We start from the raw sequence: 26,444 nt of genomic DNA, 5'->3' as shown, positions 1-26,444 counted from the left end.
TTGTAGTGCTCACAGTGTAAAAACTTTGATTATGAGAGTTCAAGAGGTGCACTAAGCCAAATCTCACAGGTCAGAAACTGTTCCATCACCATGGCAACCTTAATTGGGGCTGGCTACACACAGCTGATGGACATTTAGTCATTAACAGCTTCATTGGTCTCTGCACTGTTTACACACAGAGACACACAGAGGACTGGCATGTCACACTGCTGCTACATGCTGTTCTATGCTACATACAACAAACATTACGCCAGTTTCCACTGGAAATTCTGTTTTAGTTCAGCTTTAGTCATGAGTTGTTTGGCAATTAATTTCAGTTGGAGAGAAAGCACAGATTTTCAAAGTAAAAGTCCCAAGACAGTGGCAGGGGCTTAACAAAGACACATTAATAGGTGAGATAAAAGGACAGCCAAAGGACAGCAGGAGCAGCAGCCCCACTGCATTTTCTTCCCACACATCAGAGGAGTTCAGTTAGTTGGGTAAGTACATGCATTACATTTTCTTTCTTACCAACATTAATTTGTTTTTATACAACTGTACATTATGGTTTTGTCCTTTTGTCTAACAGCTGGTTCAGCTACAGTAACGTACTGGCATGCTCAGATTTCCTTTTTTTTTTTTTTTTTTTTTTTGGGTGTCATAGGTGAAAGTACCAAAACACACAGGCGGTATTCAGAAACTGTGCCTCTAAACGAGCTGTCAGAACCTCCATAACTTTGTGATTTACACCTACACAGTCACCGTTCTCAGCAATGCACACTCCACCATAACCATGCAACCTGTTGTTGTTGTTTTTTTTTCTTCTTTAACAACACAACACCAAACAGTCATTCCGTCGCTGAGCTAGCAAGCTATAAAACAAAATGCGGCGCAAAAAAGCTACAACACCTTCAGGCAGATGCTGTCAAACGTGCAAAACTTACTCATATGTTTGCTGCAGGATCTTCTTAAGCACCCACGGCCGATGATGGTGGTGGTGGTAGCGGACACAGAGTGGAGGAAGAGTAGGGCGTGTGGTAAGCATAAGCTAACACTGGCTAGGTTACTCGATAAATAATAGCTTACAAGAGATGATGGTGATTAATATTAGGCTATGCTGCTCTGGAGTCTAGGAGCCCATTGCGATCCTATTTGATAAAACTGAGCAAAAAAGTTCTGGTGATTAACAAGCTACTACTGTTTTTTTTGCAAAGTTATGTTGATAACATTACTGCGTGTTTTGCTTCACCTCAGTTTTGCTAGCTTGCTAATTACAACATTAATGTTGGCTAGCTAGCATAATGTGCACACTGGCTAAGACAAATGGTAAACATTTGCCAGCGGCTAGCAAGCTAGTTCCCCTATGTTTTCCTTGGGAAGCTGTAGATATCCTTTAATGGTTGTCTTATTAGTTAATCACCATTGTCAGCTGGCAGCATTTGTTTTTCATTTATTTATAAGGTTAGAGGGTGAACAGTTTGGGAGCCTAGCCAGCTGGGCAGTGTGTAGAAATGAAAATGACACAAATATGTTATTATTTATTAAACAACAATTTTCCATTACCGTGTTGTTGCATTAACTGTTATGTTAATGCAACTTTTTTGCATCTCATACATACAGGATGCCGTCGCTCATGTTAGGATTCATCACGGTGAATTCCTCACAGTGGAGTACACAACTTTACATCGCCACCTTTTAGAGGTATTTATCATGTTTCCTCTCTTTATCTTCCTTGATTCCCTCTCAGTCATTACACAGCTGAAGTGTTTTTAGGGAGTGGCATGGTTGGTATATTGAAGGGCGTGCATATTCAGGGGCGTGCAAAGATGGGTGGTGTATGATCGTTTGTGGTGGGCTAGTCTTTGGTACTTAAATCCACAAATATATCCTCTTCTGGATATCACCAGCAAAGTGTCCAGTATGGGACCTCTAAAAATGAGGTGATTCTCAGGGAAGTTTTTTAATGTCTTGTTGATTTCTAAGCAGATTTCGGGAAGTGTCAGTCTTATTGAATGATTTCTCATAATGTGCTTCATGTTTGCCTGGTTGAGTTATGACAATTTTGGAATCAAAAATGAATCTTCTGCAGCATCTTCAACTCTCCCATGCCCACCTGGGAAGGGTTTGTCTTTCTCATTTAGCTTTGTCCTGTGGAATGAACTTACAGACTGTATCCTGTAATTTCATGATGGTTAAAGTGCGTCTTGAGTGATGAGTTAATTTAATGTTGAGCATAGTAAATATGTTTTCTAGTCTCCACCTCAGTGTTAATCATAATAGTAATCTTCAGCCCGGCATTAGTATTAGTACATGTGTCCTGAAGAGCTGCACCTGCAGGGTGTCAGTGTTTGTTTGAGAGAGAGAATGTTTGAATGGCAGTCTGCTGTTGAAACAAGGCTGAATAAAAAAACTGCAGAGCAACAATAAGTGTGTGATGTTGAGCCTTTTCAACCCCTAAACTACACCCCGGTTAATTTAGACCTCCTGTATTTAAGCATAAGGCAAACAATACATCCACCATAAATACAAAGAAGGAGAGAAAGATATGGAACCTGAAAATAGGAAATAAAAGGAATATTTCAGTAAGAGAGAGCAAAAACAGTAAAAGGGAAATAAATCCTCTTGCAGGTTGTAAACATGATCATCATCTACAGTCATGATTTATTCACCTTGGAACACAGCGAGTTCAGAGTATGTTAGATAAATGTTATATAATTTGTCTCAGCCAGAACCTGGTTGTTTTTGTGGACTGAATGAATCAATCTTTTGCCAAAAAGTGAACCCAGCAGAGAAACCTGAGGAGTCCAGAGATTACTGCTTGTCCAGGCATCAAACTGGCACAGTTACAGCCAGAAAATCATTCATTTAAGTCTGGCCATCACACACACACAGACACACACAGACAGACACACAGACAGACACGCAAAATGGTTCATTACCAGCAATTTGGCTGATTGGATCAGGTCAGGTCACAAAAACAACACATGACTCCGTGACGGAGAAGTCCACTTTAAATCACTGACTGTTAAAAACAGTGCTGACCTTTTCATGGGTTCATTTTCTTGTTTGGTTATTTTTCTCTGTCCTATGTGAATAAGTGGTGAGTTGAAAAAAACAACGTATTAAAAGACCTTTTGATTAGTTTAGGACTGACAGCAGATTACAGTCCTGAGATCTGAGATTTGATCATGTGCTGAGCGTCATTTGGATCAGACACTGCGCTTTTTTGCCTTTATTTTGCTACATTTCACTGTTGGAGAGAGAACTCAGAAAAATCAGTCATTGCTGTCAGTCATTACTAGTTATAATGAGATGAAATTGTTCCAATTTTAAGAAAAGATAATTATTGTATTGTGAACATTCCCTCCACTGAGCAGCCAGGAACCTCCTCTCTCCTTACTGCAGCACAGCTTCTACAAAACAGTCTGTATCAGTCTATCATCAGTTTAGTAGTGTTTGTCATTATGATCTGTAAAAATCTGTGATTTGTTTTTTTTTTTTTTTTTTAATTCAACATTCTCTGTGATAGTTTGTCGTCATGGTACCTCAAAATTGTACTTAAGTAAATGTACTTGGTGACTCAGTGAAAATTATTTATTATTATATTTTTTTATATTTATATTTATTTAGTATAATCTCATATTGCACATTTGGACACAACAATATTCATACATGTTTATGATGTCTATTCAAAACACATAAATCCACTTATCACAGCATCCAGTCTCATTTAACACTTTACCTATGAGAGAAGTTAGAATTATTTTGTTTGATGGATCAAAACAGATTTTTATTCAAAGATAAGTGATGACTCTGAATATTAGCTCCTGTTAATATACACTGTTGAGGTTCTTGAAAAGCTTAATGTTTGTTCTGGTGAACTTCATCACAAAAGCTTGACAAAGAATTGATTTCTGCTTAAAACAAACAAAAAACCCCAAACGTTTAAATGTGAAGGAAGTACCACATCTGTGCATTAAGGTACAGTCACACTGCACATCTATACTACTTCTTACTCTACTATACTACTTCTTCTGTTTCACTTTTATTCACAGGTGGCCAACAGAAACACTGATGCACTGAGTTTGGAAACAGAAAAGTTGTAATTCCAGAGATACAATGTCCAACAACCAACTATAAACTGCAGCATGTTTCTCGTTCTGTATACTGTTTACAGTTTTTTCTCCTCGCCCAAAAGGATGATTTATTTATTGCCCACATCAGTACCATGTCATCCCCTTTTTCAGCTTAAGTGATGGAAAATTTCATTGGATAGGAAGCTAATGTAAGCATATCTTGTTAACAGGAGAGATAATGTAGTTACAGTAACAGGTTGTATTACTCTCATCGTTCCCTTTCTAGATGTTTAAGTCCAGCTTTTATCATCCCTCAGAATCAAACAGAACGCAGATGACAAACAGTATAAACATATATGTAAATGGATACACGTGCTGTATACACAGTAGTCTAACACAATGTAAAGAATGCACACAGAGCAGCTCTCCTTCTAGATCCAAATGCGCATACAAGATGGGTTACTAGCCGAAGAAGGAGAGGAGAGAGAAAGCGAGGGGGGTGTTGAGCAAGCTCTCATCGATCTGTCCGAGAGAGGGAGAGGGGAGGGGGGGTGGAAGAAAGCGCAGCGCCTGCCTGCATCTATATCCCAGCAGACCCCTCCTCTCTCTCTCTCTCTCTCTCTCTCTCTCTCTCTCTCTCTCTCTCTCTCTCCCCCCCCTGTCTGCCTGCCAGCTGATGCTGACTGGAGGTGAGGCGGTTTCTCTCTCCCCTCGCCATCCCGGGGAAACCTGTACGGACGGACGGACTGACTGACGGAGGTTTTTTTTTTTTTTTGGATTTTTGACACCAGCTACTTGGTGATGACAGCGGGAGGAAACTGCGCAAATAAAGAAAACAAACCAAAGCCGAGAGAGAAAGCGGTCAGAAACCAAGACTGAGCACAGTAACGCAGAGAGAAACACAACAACTTCCAACGGCTGTGTCCTCGGGGCGGTCTGCGGGGAGCTCTGGAGCTGTTGGCGCCAGGAAGGTAGGATGTTGCCCAGTCCGCTGCAACAATACAAGTACAACATGTAGGCTGTTTATGCATACACCTATATGTACATGCATCAGTATCCTGGACCACCACTACTGCGTGAGAAAACGCGCCTCTGCCCGTCTGCAGTCTGTCACTGTGTTTATATTGAGCTAAGCTGAAAGGTTGCCATAACACACTGTATGGATACTGATGGCGCGTGGCGCGGCGCGTGCGTGACGTAGTTGTATTTTAAAGTGTGGTATATGCTCATTTGTCGTGCACTTTTTGCAGTGTGCGCGGTGCGTTTAAGTGTGTTTATGTTTGCTTCATTCTGTGGCGTGTTTAAGTGACAGATTGTGTGGCAAAGAGATGAAGTTGGGTGCACTGAAGTGTGTTTACTTCAAACACCTGCTGTTATGGAGATGCATCAGTTACTACTTATTCTGTTAGGTTCCATGTGTGGGGCGTTTGTGGTCTGTCAGGGGGTGGAGGTTTTGTTTATGTGCTTTCTTGCAACACTTTTTCTTGGTGTCTCTCAGAGTGTGTGTGAGTGAATGACTCTCATGTTACTGCTGAGATACTTTGCACCAGCACATAAAACAAATGCAACACCAGTACAATGATGTAAATCAGTAAAATCTCACCGTTTTTTTGTTGTTTGTTTTGATTTTTAAGTTTTTTTTTTTGTTGTTTGTTTTTTTAACAGATTTAGAGAAGCTGAGAACTGATTTACAAGTTTAGAATAGAATAGAAAAGTCTTTATTGTCACTGTTCCAAAACAATGAAATACCATGCCAAAACTTGAAGAGCGCTGGGCCGCTGCGTCTGGATGCGCCGCCATCTTGGTTATAGAGTCTATTTATCAGTTAAACTTTAAGCTGTCTTTGTGGATAAATGACCTGATGTGACTTAGAAGGTGGAGTCTAATAGGATGATAGCTCATTTGCGAATCATACCCATTGCATTGTGTTCTGTTGTCAGGTGAACTTTGTGTGCAATGCATATAAATGAAGAGCAAACAATGTTGAAGATTGAGGAAGGAGCCACTCATGCACATTTAGTAAAACAATTCTTCTACATGTGCTACATTCCTGATTCTGTCCTCACTGTTCTTCATTGTTCTTCTACAGTGTTTGAGATAAAAAATAATTAGTTCTGAGACTTTTCCATAGTTTTGTCACCAATAAGCTCCATAACATGGCAGTTTGCTTTTGTTTTATTTCATTTCATGAACTGTCTTCTAAATCTTCATAATAAATACTTACTTATACCAAACAATCCCAACTCAAAGTCCACTTACCTGCTTGGTCTGAGGCTTTCAACAGTACCACATGGTCTCCATCAGCAGATGAAGTTTTCTCAGTTGTCATCAACCTGTAGATGTTTAAACTTTGCAGTATCCTGAGCACTTGTAAGACCTATTATCCATGTTGCTTTGGATGAAGAATGTTCAGCTGCTCAGACAGTACTGTTGTCTCTGCAGATGAATGCGGTCATGCAGAATGATCTTAGTGCTTATTAAGGATGAAAGCATATTTGTGAGAAGTGGTGCCAAAGATGTGATATTCTCCAGCAGTGAGTAATGGCTTGAAACTAATCCCACATAAAAAGACCATAAACACGATAGCTGGTCATGTACACTGTATTTGTTGAAAAAGACCCTAACAGCAGAGCAGTCAGCTGTTGCCTAGTGAAACCTGGCTCAGTTTTGGAGTTTGTTGTTATGATTCTGGAAAACACTGGGACAGACCTGTTGCTGACACATGCAGCTAGAAAAAATAGATTATTAGATAGAAAATTAGAGAAGCTAGTGAACCCATCATCTCCTCATTAAACTGTGTATATGTTCTCTCTTTCTTGTATGCCTCTCTCAGTAAGTGGGGGTAAATGTTTATGTGTATTTTACTTGAAACAGAAATGTAAGCGATTATCCACAAGGCATTTTGTACCATAAAACCGATTTCTTTGTCTTTCAATCTTTTTTCTAGACTTCTAGACAAAGTTATTACATGTTAATTTGATCTGATTTTGCATCCAGAGGGTCGAAGCAGCTAACGAGTAAGGCAAGATGCTTATCTGTGCCACATACAATGTCAGCATCAATCCAAAAAAAGATGATTTCTGTTTTTGTCATAATAGAAGCAGAAATGGCATAGGACACTCACTGTATCATCGGTGTAGAAATCTTTGGTGTCTCCAGTCAGCTCTGTGCTCTACAGAGAGAAAACAGAAACCAAGACTTTTTTTTTATGTAACTGTAATCATTTGTACAATTGAGAACACGGTGAAAGGTTGAAAATAAGCAGAGACGGCATCTTCTGCAACAGTTTACCTGAACTGTATGGACTTATTAACAACTGTTTGTATTATGGGCTTCCTCTGAGGAGGTGCTCAGTGCCTGCAGGTATTTAGCTTAAAGGATTGTTTTGCAACTTGCTGATCTGTTGCTTGCTTGTTCACTTTTAATTATTACATCCTCTCTGAGGAGTTCCTCAAGATATTAGTTTAGTTTTCCTAATAACATCAATGTGGAAACTCCTCCTCATCGAGTCTCTCTGAGGGTCTATGGCAACATTCAGACCAACTTAAGCCCTGCAGGAAAAATGCAGCCTCATCGTTCATTTGAATGAGGCCCATCCGGTGATGCAGCAGGGGGGCCAATGCAGAGATCTCCAGCTAAAACACAGGGTTGAACTGGTTCAAACATTGCTGGAGGCTGCTACGGTGACCAATAAATGCATGTAGATTACTGTGTAACATGAGTATGTATCTGCTCTCAAACTCGTAATTGATGGGTTGTAAAATCCTATCTTGGAGTACTGTGAACCACTGTGCCGTGCTTTGGGAAGTAATAAGTCTTCAAAAATAATTAATGTCATTCTTAAACTGTACTTCCTGGACCATTTTTAGTTTTGCCACTGGAACCTGAAATAACAATATCACCCTATAACACTATCAGACTCATGGTGGACAGTAAAGGAATGATCAGAATCAATATAGCATGACCAGGGGTGTCATCTGTTCCATTCCAAGCATTCTTCTTCCTTGTCAAAACTTGGCACCTACATTACCCAGAATGCTGGTCAACTGCCAAATTCAGAAAATTTGCATGTGTTATGCTACCAGCAGCTAATGTATCCTTGAGCCTCATGCAGAGATGACAGGCTGTCTACAGGGGTCTGGTAAAATCGTTTCTTTCTAACTCACCCCCAGATGATCTTTTTCATTTTCAAACCTGAAGTCTTCAGACCCAACCAACGCTGACTTAGGTGACAGTTTACCAGGCTTTGCGCGTTTCCCTCCGGGGGCCACAAAAAGCTTTACACAACTTTTCTGAACACTGGCTGGGCCATTTTCATTTGTGTTTCTTCAGTCAAGTTATTACAACAACTGAACTACATTTGATTGAAAAGTGAAAGTTTTATAGACATCTCACCTACATGTAACTGTTGTTTCAACTACATTTATATTATTAGATTTCAGTGTTAAACAGGTCCTGATGCAATATTGTAGTATTGTATTATTGTAAATTACAGAATAAAAAAAAGAGTATGGATGGCTGACCTGAATGTCCCCAGTTTGAGTCCAGAACTTGATGCAGGTCACTCCCACTCTATCACCAAAGCAGGTGATAGAAACACCACATGACATGCATGAATCAGAGAAGACAAATCCATTCATTAGAGTAAGACAAATGGCATCTGAGGTTGAAAACAGTAATGAAAATGCCACAATAAATTAGAGTTACTGCAGTTTAATTAATTATGTCATCATCTTTCATCCTATCGCATTCACATTACGGTGGTTAATAGAAACATGCACTGACTTTTCAGGAAATTTTGTTAAGACTTGACAACATTTGGTTGGAAACATAATTATTGAAATTACTTTAGGGATCATAACAACCAAGAAATACTCACTAAGAACAGCGTTTGAAGAGTAAAAAGTAGTTGCTGTAGCTTTAGTTTTCCTACATGCACCTTGTGCTGTTGCATGCAGTGACTGTAATAAAAACATCAGTTTCATTAGTGCCTCTTTGTCCGCTAACACGTAGTGGAAGTGGTACAGCAGCCCACCCATAGTGGCACTGCAGCCTTACATGGACACACACTTGAAGCTCTAAGTTTAACTGCTTATTCATCAAAGGCCAGGCAGCCAAAACACACACACACTCTCTGCGACTGCAATGGAGATTGGACCTGGAAAACAAAACGCAGTGTCAGAATGGAGAGTTAGGATGTCAAGGGGGAGGGGAAATGAGATGTAAACAGAGAGGGAGGGAGAGAGATGAGGAAAGGAGGATGGAAGAAAATGAGAAGAAAGAGAGAGATATTGGAACATATATAACCCATGTGTATTGAGCCTGGCAGTAGCCCTGGGGAAATTCAGCAGCACAGCAGAGTTACTTTGCTGTTTTTGATTTGATGAATATTCATGATCAGGCAGGGAGAGGGAGGGAGCCTGGTTCATGGCAGCATTTTTGACGTGTTGCTGCTGCAGTTCGTATGAAGGGGTGTTGCAGAGAAAGAGAGTCTTGCCTGTGTAGCCAGGGCCTGATATCCACTCCACTGTTGTCCAAAAAATTTTAAATCACATGAATAAGCCACACTGTTGCCGTGGGTGACGCGGTCTCTTATTGTGATGAACACTGGCACTGTTGTGAGTGAATTCCACTTATATAAACCCCATCCATCCATCTTCTGTCCCTCATCCAGGACTAGGTTCTGGTGGCAGCAGGTTAAACAGTCCAAGCATCCGTGTCCTGAGCCACGTCCTCCAGCTTACCCTTAGTGAGGTGTACTCAGGCCACACTGAGTATATGTAACCCCTTAAGCATATTCTGGGTATGCCTTAACATCCTCTTTCACTTGTTCTCAAAATACCTTCATAAGAGACATCAAACTCAGATCCCCAAACCACCTCCTTTCAACATGAAGGAGCAGTGGTTCTACACTTATCTCCTTCAGAGTGAGCTATCCTCCATTTTCCAGCAGACTATCATGGTCTCAGACCTGGAGGTACTGGCTGTCACGACCTAATCACATCATCTACAAAGAGAGGCAATGCCCTAAAATAGCCTGGTGCAATGAATACTGACTAGCCAAATGTGTTAGCATTTGCATTAACCTGGTTCCAGACCTCTCAGCTGTCGCCCACATCTTAGATTTGTTCAGCAAATCAAATAGATCTGGTGTTGTGCTTTTTGGCTACGCGAAGTAAAGAAATACAGATGGACTCAAGCGTTGTATGTTTCATTGTTAATAATAAGAACATTTGAGTCTTTTCTTAACTGAGTCTTTTCCTCTAAATATATTAATTTATTTTTTGGTTGTTGAAAATGCTAATGTTGTGTTCCACTTTGCTGAAAAAATGGCATATGACCACCATTTTCCCTTTTTCTCTTCTGACTTCATTAACAACCATATTGATGTCATTTCCTCCTTTGTCTCCCCCTCGTTCTCTCTCTTAGTCTCTTTGTCTCACACTTCTTGGCAGTAATGTATTCCTCACATGACAGTGCATTAATAGGAATTTTAATGCTTTCAATTCCACTCTCATGTTCCTTCATCCTTCAACTTCTTTTCTTCCTTCTTTCTCTCCTCTTTTCCCCCATTTCCTAGTCTCTGTTCTTCATTTTCATCCCCTCGAATTAAGTTTATTCCATCCTTCCTCACTCTCTTTTTGCCTTTCTTCCCTCCCTCCCTCCAATTTATTTATTTACCTCTCGCCCTCTTCTTTCCTTTATTCTCCTCTCTGATTTTCCCAACCATCCTTCCTGCTTTATTTATCCATTCTACCACTGCTTAAAGCAAATCTGTTTACATTAAGTAGGAAAGCAGCAAATTGTTATACTGCCATGAAAAATCTTGATACACAGTTGGGGTGGTTGGATGGGGTGGACAAAGAGTGACTTTGACACCAAAAATCAGGGTTTGCATTGTGTCTCATATTGTTGAATGTTGGTTTTTTGAAAGCATGAAGATTATTTTTCTATCACCTTAAACTTTATTTTTGAGAAACATGCAATACCAACAGTGTGCAGTATAAGTTAAAGTTTTTTCATTTTTTTCAGTTGTTTTTTTTTTTTTTTCAAAAATCGGATTTGAAGAGACATGATAATTTGAATTAATTTAATTGCAACCCAAATAACCTAATCATTAGGTGACAGACTTGTCAGGTGTGTTTTTGTTGATACTTCTAAGGCTGCCGCATTTTACAAAGTCGGCAAATAGCTTTACCTTTGTTAATCATCTTGCCACTTAACAACCCAGAATATTTTGACACCAGTTTCCTCCATGTGTTATGTAACAGAACAACAATAGCCTATTTTACTGGTAAGTAGGGTTGCAAAAGGGTGGAAAATTTCTGGTAAATTTACAAAAAGCTGTTTTAGAGGAAAAAGCAGGAAAAGTGTGATCTTATGATATAATCATATTACATGAGACAATGTTTCAAACTAGAAAATTTTGACTCCCTTCTTTACAATCACACGTCTGTTTTCTTTCAGGTGGCTATAAACCACCTGCCTTTGCTCTTTGTCAGTGATGGAGTTCCCAGATGACTTCCTGTTGGCCGAGCTGGGCCACCTGCAGCTCTACAACGACTCGCTCTTCCAGAACAACTTCACCGGTCCATACAACGAGACAGACGCCTTGCTGCCGACAGGTGTGAAGGTCACCATCGTGGTCGTCTATATGATCGTCTGCGTCATCGGCCTGGTGGGAAACTTCCTGGTCATGTATGTCATCATAAGGTAAGACAAACAAAAGTCTTGAAAAATAAAATGGATGAAATTGATTTATGTGAGATCGTATGGTCTTAACACGTGGATAGTTCCACTTTAGTGACAGCACATTTTCAGCCATTCCTCTAAATCAAAGGCTTGACAGTCAGGAATGATGATATGGCTACTGTTGCTATGGAAATCCAAACTGACAGGATGAAATACTTTAAATAATAGCACCGTAATTAACCCAGTCTTAACATATAAAAAGGCTATTAGATCTTCTCAGCTGTTTTATTCAAGTCACAGTTCAGAGCTCAGTGTCACTACAGCTGTGTTATCTCACTGCATCTGTCAGAGGTTCAGTCACTGTTACCACAGCCTGTAGATACGGGTGCTGAATTATTAGTCCATAAATTATTATTATTATTCATTATTAGAAAGAAAATGATTCAATCAAGATAGTTCTTTAAGTCATTTATCACATAGATTTTCTGCTTTTTTGATTCATCTTTTCACTGTAACCTGAATATCTTTGAACCTCTGATGTGCAACTGTCTTTATTTTGGATATTTTGAAATGATTCACAGGACAGGGAAGCTGAAAGAAACATTGTCTGAAATGTTGATATTTATGTGTAATCTTTTTTCTTGGGTTTTTTTTCACTTCACACATCTAAAAGATATTTAGATAAAACATCAGGAGAATTAATTGTCACCCAAGCCCCAAAACACATGCAAACAGTGATGACATGCTGCAGCTAGCTGTAGTTTTATTAAAGGATCAAAAACCAAAAAGGTTGTTTAGACTGAACATTAAATCAGGCTATCAAAAATGATGGTAATCCGTGGCTGAGGCATGGGAGGACAAGAGGCTGCTTCAAACAAATTTTGCCAACATCGACTACTCAAGGTGATCTTTCAAAGAAAATAAGCTACCCCCAGCCTGCATCTGCATGTGTCTGTGTGTGTGTACACATGCCCGATTGTGTAGATATTTTTGTGGAAAGCCTGGCAGGCAACTGTCTGGTCATGTATGGGTCATGTGTGCCACTGTGCTGGTTTGTGTGTGTGTGTGTGTGTGTGTGTGTGTGTGTGTGTGTGTGTGTGTGTGTGTGTGTGTGCACATGCAGTATTCTCCGGTAGATTTGATTGAAACAAGCGTAGGTGGACATGTGTGTGTTGTGTGAGTTTGTGTGCAGTCGTGGTTAGCCCGGTGGGCAGCTGCTGTCTGCTCATGTATATCATGTTGAACCAGGAGACTGTGTATGTGTTTGTGTGACTTTGTTGTTGTTGGGATACTTTGCTGTACTTTTGCTCCGTATTAAAGCTCTATATCTGTTTGCCCAAGACAGATGTCAGGCTGTATCAAACAGGCTGTTTCCCACATGACAGACAGCTCTGTCCCTGCTTCTGAGTTTCAGTCTTAGAAAACGTGGTGGTGTGGGGAGGTGTTGTTTCTGAAGTCCATCCAAAATATATTTCGTCACTTGGTGTTTTGATGATGGTGGTGGAGAGTGCTGTTTATCACTTTGCTCCAAAATCTCCCATAGGTGTTCGTTGGTTTTAGACCTGGTGACTGTGAGGGCCATAGTATATGATTCACATTATTTTCAAGCTGTTTACTAACCCCTCATGCTCTACATGCATCTACATTCATAATGCTACTCCACTAATTTATTCAGATTTTTCTTTTAAATCCTCACCCATATGAATCTATAATGCCCAATTTAGAAAGTTGCTGTGGAGAGTTTTGAAAGGTGGCAGGTAATGTTTAGCATCTAAAAACTGAGCTTGTGAGATGTGTAACTTTGTAAGTTTTATAAGATAGCTGCTCTGTTTTTCTTAGACAGTTTATTGGACTGTAATTGACCCACTGTGGGTTCAACTCCAGCTGCACATTTTCTCTTAAATTACTTCTTCTGAGATCAAATGATTTCTCCCAGGTTTCCCATATGTTACAACAGATTGAGCAGCCAGCAAATAGCAACAGGATATTAATCCTGTTCTTTTGCTTCTTCCTGCATAATCAAGTTCTATATAAAACATTGCAAAGCACTTGAGTGGTGATTTGAGTTTCCACAGAAATGGAATGGGCAAGTATTCACAGTGACAGTTTCACTCGAGACATTTGTCAGCATAGTAATCATTCGCAGCCCTGTGAACAATATCTGGTTCCTTAGAACTAGAAAAGTATTCTGCAATCAAGCTTTCATACTTCAGTCAGAGTACTGTACAGTTTTCTGTATCATGATTAAATGTTGTACAGTTCAAGCTGTGCTGGAGACCTGAAGTGGAAAGGAAATGATTACATGTCTGTATGAGTCTGTGTGCATGTTGCCCTTGCTAGATAACCACTAACTATAATATAACTATCCTCTGTAGATAACTACTATTCTTGTTAGACCTATTCTTACTCTGCTATCTACATGTAGTTCTGTAGATATGAGTCTCTCTCTCTCTCTCTCTCTCTCTCTCACACACACACACACACACACATACATGTGCACAAACTCAGACAAAAGTATTCCATCCGTCTCCGTGCCTTTACCCACACATGAAACATGCACACGCAGATTTATACACACACACGTGCGCGCGCACACACAGGTGTTGATTCACTGCTGACACTTTGCCCTCCTGCTCAGCAGTGTCAGCACTCAGCCGTTGTCCTCAGTAAAGATGGCCGCCCCGACAACTTGCCCTCATCAAGGGTGTCAGAAGGCAGCAGCCTCCATCATTTGGCGGTGTTAGGCTGGATGAAAGGGCTGATTGCACAAGATGGCCGACACTTGCCTCCACCATATTAGACCGAGCAGAGTGCAGGTCTCTGCCCTTGTTAGCCACTAATCCCTGGCAAAGACTCAGCAGTGCATTTTGTGATTGTATTGGTTGTATTGGTTATTTTTACTCACAAAGTTCCAGAGGTTTACTTGCAACAAGTCTTACAACAAGTTTGATGTCAAGCAGGAAGAAACCAGAGAACAAGATAACATGTTACTATCAGAGACATCCATGCGTTGATCAGGAGGTTAATTGAGCGAAATGAAAGATCTTAAATACTGTGGGATGAGTATAATACGTAGGAGGAGAGTTAGGTGTGCAGAAAGTCTGCCCTCTTAGTTAGAACTCTGATTTAAAAGATTGTTGCGTTGTATGTCTCTATCACATGCATTTTTTCCTTTATGCCCAACTAGAGATGTTTTCTATATGCAGGTAAACATCATGACAGGTGTGACTATTTTTAATTTCCTGTCATTTGTTGTCCAATGCAGCTCCATGATATGGCATTCAATGGTGTTAATTAAAGTTGCAGAGTGGGAACTGCTTATTTACCATTAAAATATAAGCTCTAACTACTGTGCAGCTGATATGTTCTCGACTCTGATATGTCTGACTAATTAACTGTATAAGTGACACTATAACGTGACTGTATTGTGAATTTTTTTTCTATTACCTTGACTATTTATATCTTCTGACACTGCTGCATTTGCCTCCTCATTTGCTGCCTGTCTTGACAAACATATACATACAGTAGTTTGTGCCAAGTTGGAGATACAACCTATGAAACTCATTACCTTCAGTTCTCCTCGTGTCCTACTTAGAGAGGCCACTAAATGGAACAGCCCTTAGCTAGTAACTCGTGTTTACTGTGATTTTGAGTGTGATGCAATGTGGCAAACATAGCAAGCACATAACATAGAGAACATGATATACACCAACATTCTTAGACCAAGAATAAACCATGCAGAAGTAATCTCTGAACTAAATTAAACATGTTAATTAAAGTTATTCAATTAAATATGTAGAATATAATGTGATGTTTTATGTGCAAAGCTGTGGATTGATTGTTACATGACATAGAATCATAACTGTTTCAAAAACTGGATTCAGATCACAGGATATGTGCATTTTCACTCTGCAGGTAAATTATAGTGGCTGAGGCACCTTAAAGAGCTTGAAATCATTAAAGAATAATCTCAGACTGAGAGCAGGTCAGAGCATCAGCTGGGTGCTTTGAATGTAAAGATGTCCAATTATCCCAAAGACTTAAAGAATGTGGCCCAGTGTGATTCAGCCTGAGTTGGTATTAAGGTGATGGATTGTGGGTAATTACCTGGGATAGACTCAAATCTTATCCAAGCAGGTTATAGCAGGTTCAGGAGCTCAAGTCCCAAAACAGTGGGCTGCGTGATCAACTCATGTATTCATGTAGAGGCTGCAGAGAGAGAAAATAAGAAAAAATAAGAGAAATGTAAATGAAGTCTGTTTTCACTGTGCACCAGATGTGACATTTGGGTGCAGTTTTTAAGAAACACTCACAGCTAAGAAAAGTCTGAGTCATTCTTTCGCAGCAGATGGAAAGTGGTGACATTTAACCTACACAAACATATGTACATGGATGCACACACACATTTTACTACTACTGTGTAAGGGATTCTTAAACATAAAAGACAAAATTGTAAAACTTTGTCAGTTACTGTCCTCTGCCCAGAGACTAATATTGCAGCAGCATCTGTGGCATCACTCACAGGTATCTGAGGGGACATTATGAATTTTGTAGTTTGGGTTTAATTAATGCTGTTTCCTGCCACCATCGTTGTCAGTTACTAAAGTTATAAAACCCTAATTTGGCCAGCAAGGTGAAGATTAGGAGGGTCAAGCAAGGGCAAGTAACACATCTTACTGTGATAGACTGAGAGACCCATCAATCAAACAAATGCCTCCCAAAATGTACTTCAGCATTTCTTCATAATGGAACAATAATTTTAACTATTTAATCCACCTTTTAGAAGGTAGTCTGTTTGAATAACATGCCCAGATGTATCCGTTTAGAATTCAAGTCCTGTTAAAGGGGAACATCACAGACTTTTACACATCAAAGACTGTTTACCAGTCTGAGGTACAACAGCATATGTTTAAAAAAAACCCTTCAAAAAATCGTGGCTCCACAGGGAGCTGCAAATATCCTGATAAATCACTTCAAGTAATGTCCACTGTCCTTTGAATCAGTATCAGTTGAGGCTGAAGTTTAGATATGAAAAGAATCTGTGTAGTGTGTGTAAAAAATCAGCTCACCAGACCACTGTTGCTCACTCCTTGAATTGAGTTGCATGGTGGGTAATGCAGGCGACATATCTATAAAGGAAGGCAGATGTGTGGAATAAAAAGGATGATATCTTTGGTTCTGCTGTATCGATTTTGATATGGATTTTTTTTTTCTTTTTTCAAAACTGTCCATTAAAAACCAGCGTGAGATACAGAAATTCAAATAAGAAGTTACGAAGCTAAGGAAGCAGATTTGGAAATCTGAGGAATGTGATACAACTACATAATTTCCTTTGGAAATAATAGAAAAGTTCCACTGTAAATTTATATCTCACACAATTTACTCTGTCCCTCACACTGTGCCGCCTCTGCACTTTTTCACAGTCACAGCTAAGAACATGTAGTCACTCTTTAAGCCAGATGGAAAGATGTGACATTCAACCAACACAAATACAAACACACTGTTGTGTAATTAGTGTAAAATCTTGTAGTGTAGCTACATCAGATGGAGGAGAGAGAAACAGACTTGTGCTTCTCATGTCCAGTGTGATGGAGGGAGAGTGGGAGGCTGGCGTCATGACCGAGCAGCATAAAGAGACAAAGAAAGACTGACAAAGACACACAGGAATTCTGGGATTTGTCCAGTGTGTAGGTCACTTGGTTATTTAGAAAATCCCCCTGATACTCCAGAAGAAAACATTGGACATTTGCTTAAAATGAAAATGTAGCAACAGCTCTGATGGTGCTGGACTCCTGACCACAGCATCTTTGTTCCCAGTGATTTCACTGTCTAAACTGCAAGTCTGTGTGACAGCTTATCTGTTTGCAGTGCAGAAAAACATTCAGGTTACGCCACATGAGAGGATTTAATTGATTACAGCGGGCGTGCCACATGCGTAAAATGCACACAGCCCTTCTTTTCATTGGGAGATGCGTATTGATCCTGATTCTATGTGGTGACCACAGCTACTTAATGAAGCAAGTCAAAGAGAAGCCTTCATAAAAGACAGTGTCTGAACATGGATGTTTGAAGTTAAAAGTGTGAGCACTGACAACATTGTGATAGTGAAGGAGGTGGAGCTGAGCTCTGACAGGGGGCAGTTTGTATGTTAGGAGGTGGTGCTCCGCTCCTGTGGGCTCTGACCCAAGTTAACCTTAGGTTACAGTCAACTAAAGGAAACAATTGTTGGTGTGTGATTGGATGCAAAATCCCATCCCTGGATGTCAGACATGCCACATGTCCCTCCACCACCTGGACCTTAACACTTTTCTACATAAAGGACACACTACATCCTACATTAACAGTGAATGGAGGCACTGGACATAAATTACAAAGAGCAGAATCATCCTATATAAGCAGAATTTCTAGGGAACTGGACCGATCACTTGCATAAAGCTTTATTACTGGGACAGAACACGAGCAGTAAACCCACACACAACTACCAGGATGAAGATACCCACTTAGTTTGCCTAATTAAGTCTCCTTAAGCCTCACGTTAGCTTCAGCTAGATTGCATACTGTGAATTTTCTCCCCCCATCTCTTAAGCTGCAGTCACTTCAGGGCCATAAATCTCACAGTACATTTGTCTTGTGCGTACTGTGTGATGACAGGCTTGAAAAAAATCCAAACCTATCCATTAAACATTTATTGGTGTTTCATCAAGGGATTCTAGCTCATCTGCTGTATACAGCGTCATCAGCGGCTCTTTTGCTTTTTGTCTCTTCACTTTCACTTCCTATGAGCAAGTACACTGAGCTGTCCTCCATTAACACCAGGGCCTCCTATTGGCTGTAATAAGAACAGAATGTTGTCCTCTGGCAGCAGCAACATTGTTCTGTTTAGTTCTTGAAGGACCAGCAGTTAATTATCATTTAAATGCCAGCGTTAACCACAGATGGAAAACAAAACATAAAGGATAAAAATCACAGTGCAGAAGCCATCAAGTAGCATTAATTAAGGTTGCGTGTCTGTCAGTGAACTCATCACTCTGAGAATTTTTTTGCTTTTTGTTCTCCCAGACATGCTTTGGCGCTTTTCCTGACAGCACTGTGAGCTTAGCGTGTTTTCAGTTCTCAGCGCTGTCAGAGAACAGTAGAGAGAAGGAGCTTTAACTTTCAGCAGCAGAGCACCGCAATGCAGGCGTGTTTTCAGCTCGTAGCAACAACAAGAGCCATGAGCAAGGATTCCTATGAGCATCTGTTTAGTGCTACAGGCTCAAAAACAAGAAGGTGGACCACAGGGAGGGAGAAACATTATGCTGAATTCAGCACAGAGCGGCCTGGAGACAGAGAGAGGAGAGGAGAGGATGGCAGGCTGAAGATGTGTGAAGCTTTTTTTTCCTGTAAGGGAAAAAGTGCTGCCTGGAGGGATTTTTGTAAAGGAAAAGGGTTTTGTTTCCATAACAACAGACTGATCTACGTTATACATTTTAGGACATCATCATCCCTTAGCATCAGTTCTGAGACATCAAAATGACACGCTCCTTAGAGCAAAAAACATCAGACAATGGGAAAAAAAAGACAAAAACACAAACTGTCAAATCTAAGGTGTCATAAAACTGTACCAACAGAGCTGGGAACAAACTTGCTCAGGACGTATCAGGTGAATATCCCATCTCTCAAGTGAAGCTGTGTTCTGCTGGCAACAAGTAAACACATCCAAAAAATAAAAGTCTCAATCACATTATACATAGACAGTGTTTGGAAACTGACAGTTGGAGCACAGATATAGTTCTTTGATAAAAAGTCAACAGTATAAGCTTATGCACATATACCTAAGTAAAGAAGTCAACTACATCATCATAGAGCTTAATATTCAGTATTTTGATAACTGATTAGTTGTTTCAGTCATTTTTCAAAAATACAGAAAAAATTCTAAGCATATTGTCTATTTTTTTCACGAGTTATTGTCATCTCATTGGCTCTTTTTCAAAGACTAAACAATGAATCAGTTGAAAACTTGTGTGGCACAGTGTGAAAGCATTCCATATTACACACAGCTCTCGTCCTCTAGCCTGCTCCCTCTCCATAGCAATGGCTGCTGGGAAACCCAACTTCTTAGAAAAATGCTGACATAATTAAAAGCCATAACATAAACCTATCACACTGTCAACCCAGTGTAATTACATCCATAGTGGACAATTCTGCACCTAACAATTTAAATCCAATTCTAACATTCAGTGTCAATGTAAGAGTCAGCCTACCCTTTATTTCACTGAGTTTTGTAGTCCAGTATGTATATTTCCGAAAAACGAGCCTTCTGCCATTTTCCAAATTCATAATAAATCTAGTTTACTTATATGCTTTTCACTTAAAACTAATTTCCACTTTGACCTAGATGTTGACAGCACTTTTCAAACATGTGCCTGTTTCATTTTATGTAATCTGGTGTTTAAATATTGGTTTGCCTCTTAAAGTACAGCTCTAAAGGAGTGTTTTGACATGTATCTTGTGCTTTTACAATTAAAAATGACACATTAAGTGTCTAACTATGACAGCGCTCTGAATGGCAAATTTCTGTGTGAAGCCTCTGCAGTTTAAAAAAAAAATGACATTCAACATTTTTCTTCGAGCTTTAATTTAGTAGGAGTGATGGCAGAACACAAATCAGTGGGACACTGGAAGTCAAAAAGAAACATATTTCACATCTGTTACTGGGTCATTTAAACTGTGACACTTACTGTATATTTATGTATACTATATACGAACAAAAAAATATGAACAAAATCCAAGCTCTAAGAAGGCAAAACATGCCACAACAAAAGGTGAAAGATGATACAGCTCAGCTTTGCAGCATGCAGTAAGAGTTTCATGTCACTTCTTGGCTGATGTGACTTAGCAAGGATTTCCAGTCTGGCAGAGGGGGAGCTAAGGAGTGAGGAGGGGATGGATGTGAGGGAAAAGAGGAGGGATGAAGCAGGCACTGGAAGGACTCCACAGAGAGAGAACGGAGAAAGGCAACAGGTACAGAAGAGGGATGTCAAGTAAATCTTTACTATCCCTGGAGAGCAGTGTAAAACACACCTGAGCCTGTTAAGGGCTGTATGCTGATTGGCTGAGTATTAAAAGCAAATCTGGATGTTGCTGCTTTTCATTTGAATCCCCCGGATGGAAAAATGTGCAACAAAGTGGAATTTGACACAAAGAAGGTGTTTATTTTCCATTGCTCTGTGTTCCCTGTACACATATTCTAAACTGTATTTGTGAACTATGGGACTTTATGCTCATATATTGTTTATATGCATGTAAATGAGGTGTTTGGTTGGTTGTCTTCTCTATGTATTTGTTGTTCAGTGGTAAAATAAAACAGCCATTAGAACATTTTTCTTAGATCCTTGAAACATGAAATGGACCAGAGTTTTGATTACAAAGCGACAGATCAGTTTGTGTCAGTTTTGACCATCTGCTGTGGAGCAGATCTGGCATTTGAACTGAGTTTTTTGATACCAGAGAGTCTAATTAGGTTGCAACTGGGCTCTCAGATGCACTGAGTTGCCCAGTTATCTGAATCTCTGATGGTCCATGAGCTGATGGACAGTTTTTCTGGTTTATTTATCATAAGAGTGGTGTGTGTGTGTGTGTATGGGGTGTGTGGAGTTGTTGGTCGAACCACTCAGGGGTGTTATTCTGAGTTTGTTTGTTTTTTTTTCTATTGAAAATAGATTGAAGCAGATGGGAATAGAGGCAGAAACAGAGAGGTCAATAAACAGAGAGAGGAGAGGAGACAACTAAAGGGCAAAGAGAAAGATATGAAATGAAAGAGTGAAGGTGAAAAAGAGAGGGATCATAATACAATGTCACATTATCTGATATCGTCTCATTTTTCATCTCCTCTATAGTTCCTTTTACTAATAAAAATGTGTGTGTGTGAGAGAGAGAGAGTGTGTGTAATCTGCATTCAGTGACGGTCATATCATCCTCCTGATGAAATCTGTTTATTCATTAGTTTGTTTCTTCATCCATCACACAGGTTTATCTGCAAATCACTGCATCATTTTGACAAAATTTGGAGAATAATGCATCCGGACACAGATGATTGCATAACATAAACTGATTGGTAGTACACCAGTCATATATTAAAACTTTACTTTTTGACAAATAGATGAGAAGTTTGAGGAAGTTTAGGTTTCACACAAAGCTCAGCAAAGCTTAAAGACTGAAAGCAGACAGTAACAGAAACTTGTGCGTCACCACAAAGAAGCCTGAACAAATTTCTGTAGCTGTTACTTAAGAGTATCTGATTGATTTAGCATTGGCCCTGTGTAAACTCAGAGAGATCATCCTTTTTATTCTTCTTCTTTGTCGCAGCCTGGTACTTCCATTCCTCACAATTCAACTCAACTTGATTCACTTGACTAGTTGTGTTAATAAGGTTAATATAGGCCTGAATGATGAGCCTCAAGCAGAAATGAGTCGTCAACTACAGTGGTCTGGTAAGATCACCTCTTTCTAACTCCTGGATTTTTCTCATATTCAAACTTTCTTTGGCTCCAATCAATGCTGACTCACTTGAGGAGATTCATCAGATTTTGCACAACTCCCTCTGGAGCCACAAAAGCACTTGCACATATGCAACAGTCCTCCCTCCCCCACTCCTATGAGATCAGTGAGGTTCCCACAGTGAGTTTATGATATCGGCCAGAGTGTCAGTGTAATATTATAGGGACGGTGTGTCTGTGTGTCCATCCAGACTCTCCTGCCTGATATCAGGAAGAGAGATGATATGTAGAGGACCCATCAGTTACCATTAGCTCTCTAATACTATGATTTTCATTCTATAATGTTTTCATTCTACAACTTAACATAGACTATGTTACAGTCTGAGCCCCCAGTCTTAGTAGGCACCTATTCATGATAACACACTCACTGTACACTACCTGCTCAGCACCAAACAGGAGACAGACAAAGTCTGCTGTTTTCTTTTATCAGCAAATAGCTGAGGAAGTGGTGCTTTACATCTCTGTTACACCTTGATGGATACTGCCGGTGAGTGGCTGAGAGGACGGCCAGGAGTGCATATCTGTGAGTTAGAGAGACATACAAGAAAGAAAGGCTGCCAGCTCATCTCATTGTGGATCCTTGACAAAGAGTGAACCAGCAGAGAGAGAGAGAGAGAGAGAGAGAGAGAGAGAGAGAGAGAGAGAGAGAGAGAGAGAGAGAGAGAGAGAGAGAGAGAGAGAGAGAGAGAGAGAGAGAGAGAGAGAGAGAGAGAGAGAGAGAGATGGCTGTCATGTCATATCTGCTAGTCCTTGACCCTGTGACCTGAATACTCTGCAGATGGATTGATGATGTGTGTGAATGTGTGCCTGTGTCTTTCCATCTGTTTCTTCTCAAAGTGCTTTTACTGAGTGGAATTCAGAAAAGGAATAAAAAAGTTGAATAATGATCATATCAAAGACAACTAACTGTTAGTGTGTGGCTGTTAAACTATGAACACATATGAGTATCTGCAAATGTTTCTGTCTGTATCTGTTGTTGTGTGCTTGTCAACCTTTGTGTGTCTGTGTGTGTGTCTGTGTGTCTGTGTCTGTGTGTGCCACAGGGTAATGACTGTGCCTTCCTCCTTCCTAATGACTATGGTGAATTATGAGGCCATTTACTCTGCACTGCAAATGAATCCCTCGTACTGAGAACAGAGGGTGTCTGTATGTGCGCATGTATTTCTGTGTGTAATAGACACCAAATATAGCTGGTTGTCACATGACTTCTCTGTCTCTATGACACAGACACACGCTCTCATTTGCATACATTCAGGACAGTGCACGCTCTGTCCTTGCAGTGGCTCCTCTCTGTCTTGCTTCCTTTCTTCCGTTGTCTCTCTTTTGTCATTAATTTTTAATTTCACTTGACTTAATTAGCATTAGTGATCAAATGAAAAACCTGAATGGAACAGACTAATTTATAGTGTATTACTGACTGACACGTTTATACTTTTCTGATTATAGGTGGATTTTGCACTTAAAAACCTGAAAAGTGGTGAAGACCTCTTTATTGAAAAGTTGTCTTCTTTTCATCATGGTAGTTTGTGTAACATTTTATGAATAGCCATATATCTCCTATTAATATACTGTATATGTGAAGTGTCTGTAGGAAAAAAAGAAGCTCACTTTGGTTTTCAGTCTCACATCTTTTCCTGGTAATGTTTCAGAAAGCACTCAAACTCACCAAGTGGGCTCTTAAAACTGCAACACCTAACATTTGCACTATGCACTTACTGAGTGTGGTATAGAAAGCTTTTTGCAACTGCAACAGAGACATTACAGCCTTGTGGCTTTTAAAAATGTTCGACTGAATAGTCTAAGTATTCCTGAAACTCAAAAGAACAACATCTTTCCTGAGTAGTGGATGTTCAGGAGAGCACTGAAAGCTTCAAGGTTGTATTGTAATACACAATATCCTGCAGAATGAGGTGAATGCTGGCATGTGTCGGCCATAGCTCACATCCTCCCTCAGAACAGACCCATGTCTGATCATAGCCTGTTTGTCAGGGGCTGACAACATGTTTTCAGATGGTCTCTTGTTGTCTCTATTGTATTTCACAGGTGCTACTGCTGCAGCATGACTAAGCACCCTGGAGAGCTGGTTTACTCCACTCTGTATTTAGGAGGATGTAATTGTACATTTACTATATGCAGGGACAAATGCTGTTTCTCTGGATTCATTGGCTTGGTTGCTCTCCTCGCTTAACTGTAAAGGATTTTTATATTTATGTGGTAGCTTTACACACATATTTTATATACCTATATTGTATGTTTTACATACTTTTTTGTCATTTTAGGCACATTTCATGTTTCCCCCAAGACAAATTCTTGTTCAGGGACAATGAGGATGAAAGCTGAAAATGTGTAACACTTTAATTCTTGTCTTCTCTGGATGGTGACTGGGCAGTAATGATACAACTTTTAGTGAGATTTTAATGAGAAAATCATCCTTAAACTGTCCGAGCGAAGGACACAAAAATAGGATTGTGACAAGTAAGGGGGGCTGGCCTCCCCCCATCCCTGGCGCAAATTATGCCCTTGGGTGGATCAGGGGAAATAACAAGCTTCCATGGCAGGAATGAAACAGCTCCAGCCCTTTTACACATTTTGTTTTGCTCCTTTTGGTGATCCAGTGTACTTCTGGTAGATATATCTGGAGGCAGTCCCTGCAGACATTTAAGGCCTCACAGAATCAGCTTGCAGTCACCCAGATCACAACACTGTTAGTTCAACTGCCCTTGAGTTTTAACTTAGATAGAGACCGATAACAGACCGTCTCTTTCATGCTTTTTCTTTTTAGTAGTGTGAAGTCAGCCTGAGCCTGGAATCTGTAACCCTCGAGGGACAGTCGTGAGATATTTCCTTAGAACTTTTTCTGGAGGGCGGTGATGTGATTAAACTGAGCCACACGAGACACGTGACTATACTCCAAGCCTCCTTTTAAGTCGGTCATGCATGTTTCAGTAGCTCTTCCTGATGCAGACATTTTTTTCAGAGAAGTTGATGAATATGAACCCAAGACTAATTGCTTTGAAATCAAAGTGAAGAATTTGGGCTCCAAGCCTGATCCTGTGTTCCCTGTTATACTGTATTTGTGTTGTCCTGAAAGCACCAGACAGTTAATGGTTGTCCCTTATATCCTTGACTGTCATTAGATGATTAAAGATTCCAAAATGAGACTGACTTTGACACCAGTTTCAGTTAAAATACCACCTAATGAGTAATGAAGATGACAGACAATCTGTCAGCATCTGTGCTGGCTCCCTGAGAAAACCAGCACATTCCATGACACTCGAGTCATTGTGAAAGTTAAAGTGATACTCCACAAAATGAGGTCCCACTGCAAAGCAATGATATGAGCTGAGGCTGGGTCTCCATCCCATTATATGGTACTTAGATGTTACTTAGATAAATCATAAATCCTAAAAAGAACTCTCAGTGAATCGGCAGCCGCGATGATAATAATATGGTGAACAGAATATTAATTTTGCATTAAGATTAGGTCCCTGATTTTATTGATCCCCTTACATTTCATCCAGAACCATCATCTGGTCACAGTTTCAAATCTGGGTTCTGGGTTCACCTGTACTTTGTGTTTAGTGCTATTTAGCAAATGTTAGCATGCTAACAGGCTAGAATAAGATGGTAAACCCATCATATTACCTGCACATGATCACTGTAAGCGTGTTAGCATACTGATGTTAGCATAAAGTTAAGAGTTCACAGAGCCATTAGCATGGCTGTAGACTCTTGTTCTCATGCACAAACATTATAATCAGGGCTAAGCCTGCATTAAGGGTCATAAAGGTCAACACTGTCTTTTACTTTTTACAAGAACTTTGTCATGTTAAATCAACAATTATGGAATTGTTGGGATGTGAAGAGAGGAATAAGAAACTGGGTTTCTCTCCCTGGTGAAGGGAGAGTGGCTCTGTGGGACCTGCTGGGTTTTAAAGATCATTTTACTGACTTGTTCCTTTACTGAAATGTGATAAAAACCCTCCATTAAATAAGGTATCTGCTCATTCTCACAGTGCAGTTAATGAGAATTAAACTGTAACACTGATACCAATGAGAAGCCAGATGTAATGAGAGGTACAGTAAGGGTCTATATTCATTTTATTTTGCCTGTTTTGACTGTTTTGTCTTTGGCTCTTCCGCTTGTACATGATATTTA

The 26,444-nt window shown here is 40.0% G+C and overlaps 1 protein-coding gene across 2 annotated transcripts in view; it reads left to right on the top strand.

Moving 5' to 3' along the window:
* The first annotated feature begins 209 nt into the window (after positions 1 to 209).
* Positions 210 to 26,444, top strand: part of oprl1 (opiate receptor-like 1) — an 81,100-nt gene continuing 54,865 nt past the window's right edge. The window contains exons 1-5 of one of the 2 annotated variants that reach the window (XM_051071455.1): positions 210 to 479; positions 941 to 1,016; positions 1,600 to 1,680; positions 4,035 to 5,026; positions 11,523 to 11,768. In XM_051071455.1, the coding sequence (XP_050927412.1) occupies positions 11,560 to 11,768 (209 nt within the window). In that variant the 5' untranslated portion in view covers positions 210 to 479; positions 941 to 1,016; positions 1,600 to 1,680; positions 4,035 to 5,026; positions 11,523 to 11,559. Of the gene's footprint in view, positions 480 to 765; positions 1,017 to 1,599; positions 1,681 to 4,034; positions 5,027 to 11,522; positions 11,769 to 26,444 lie in introns of those variants that run through there. The other variant, XM_051071456.1, reaches the window with a different exon arrangement.

This window comes from Lates calcarifer, linkage group LG6, assembly GCF_001640805.2.
Source record: "Lates calcarifer isolate ASB-BC8 linkage group LG6, TLL_Latcal_v3, whole genome shotgun sequence".
Taxonomy (NCBI): domain Eukaryota; kingdom Metazoa; phylum Chordata; class Actinopteri; family Centropomidae; genus Lates; species Lates calcarifer.
The sequence above is the reverse complement of the archived record's forward strand: the minus strand, read 5'-3'. Positions and strand labels throughout refer to the sequence as shown.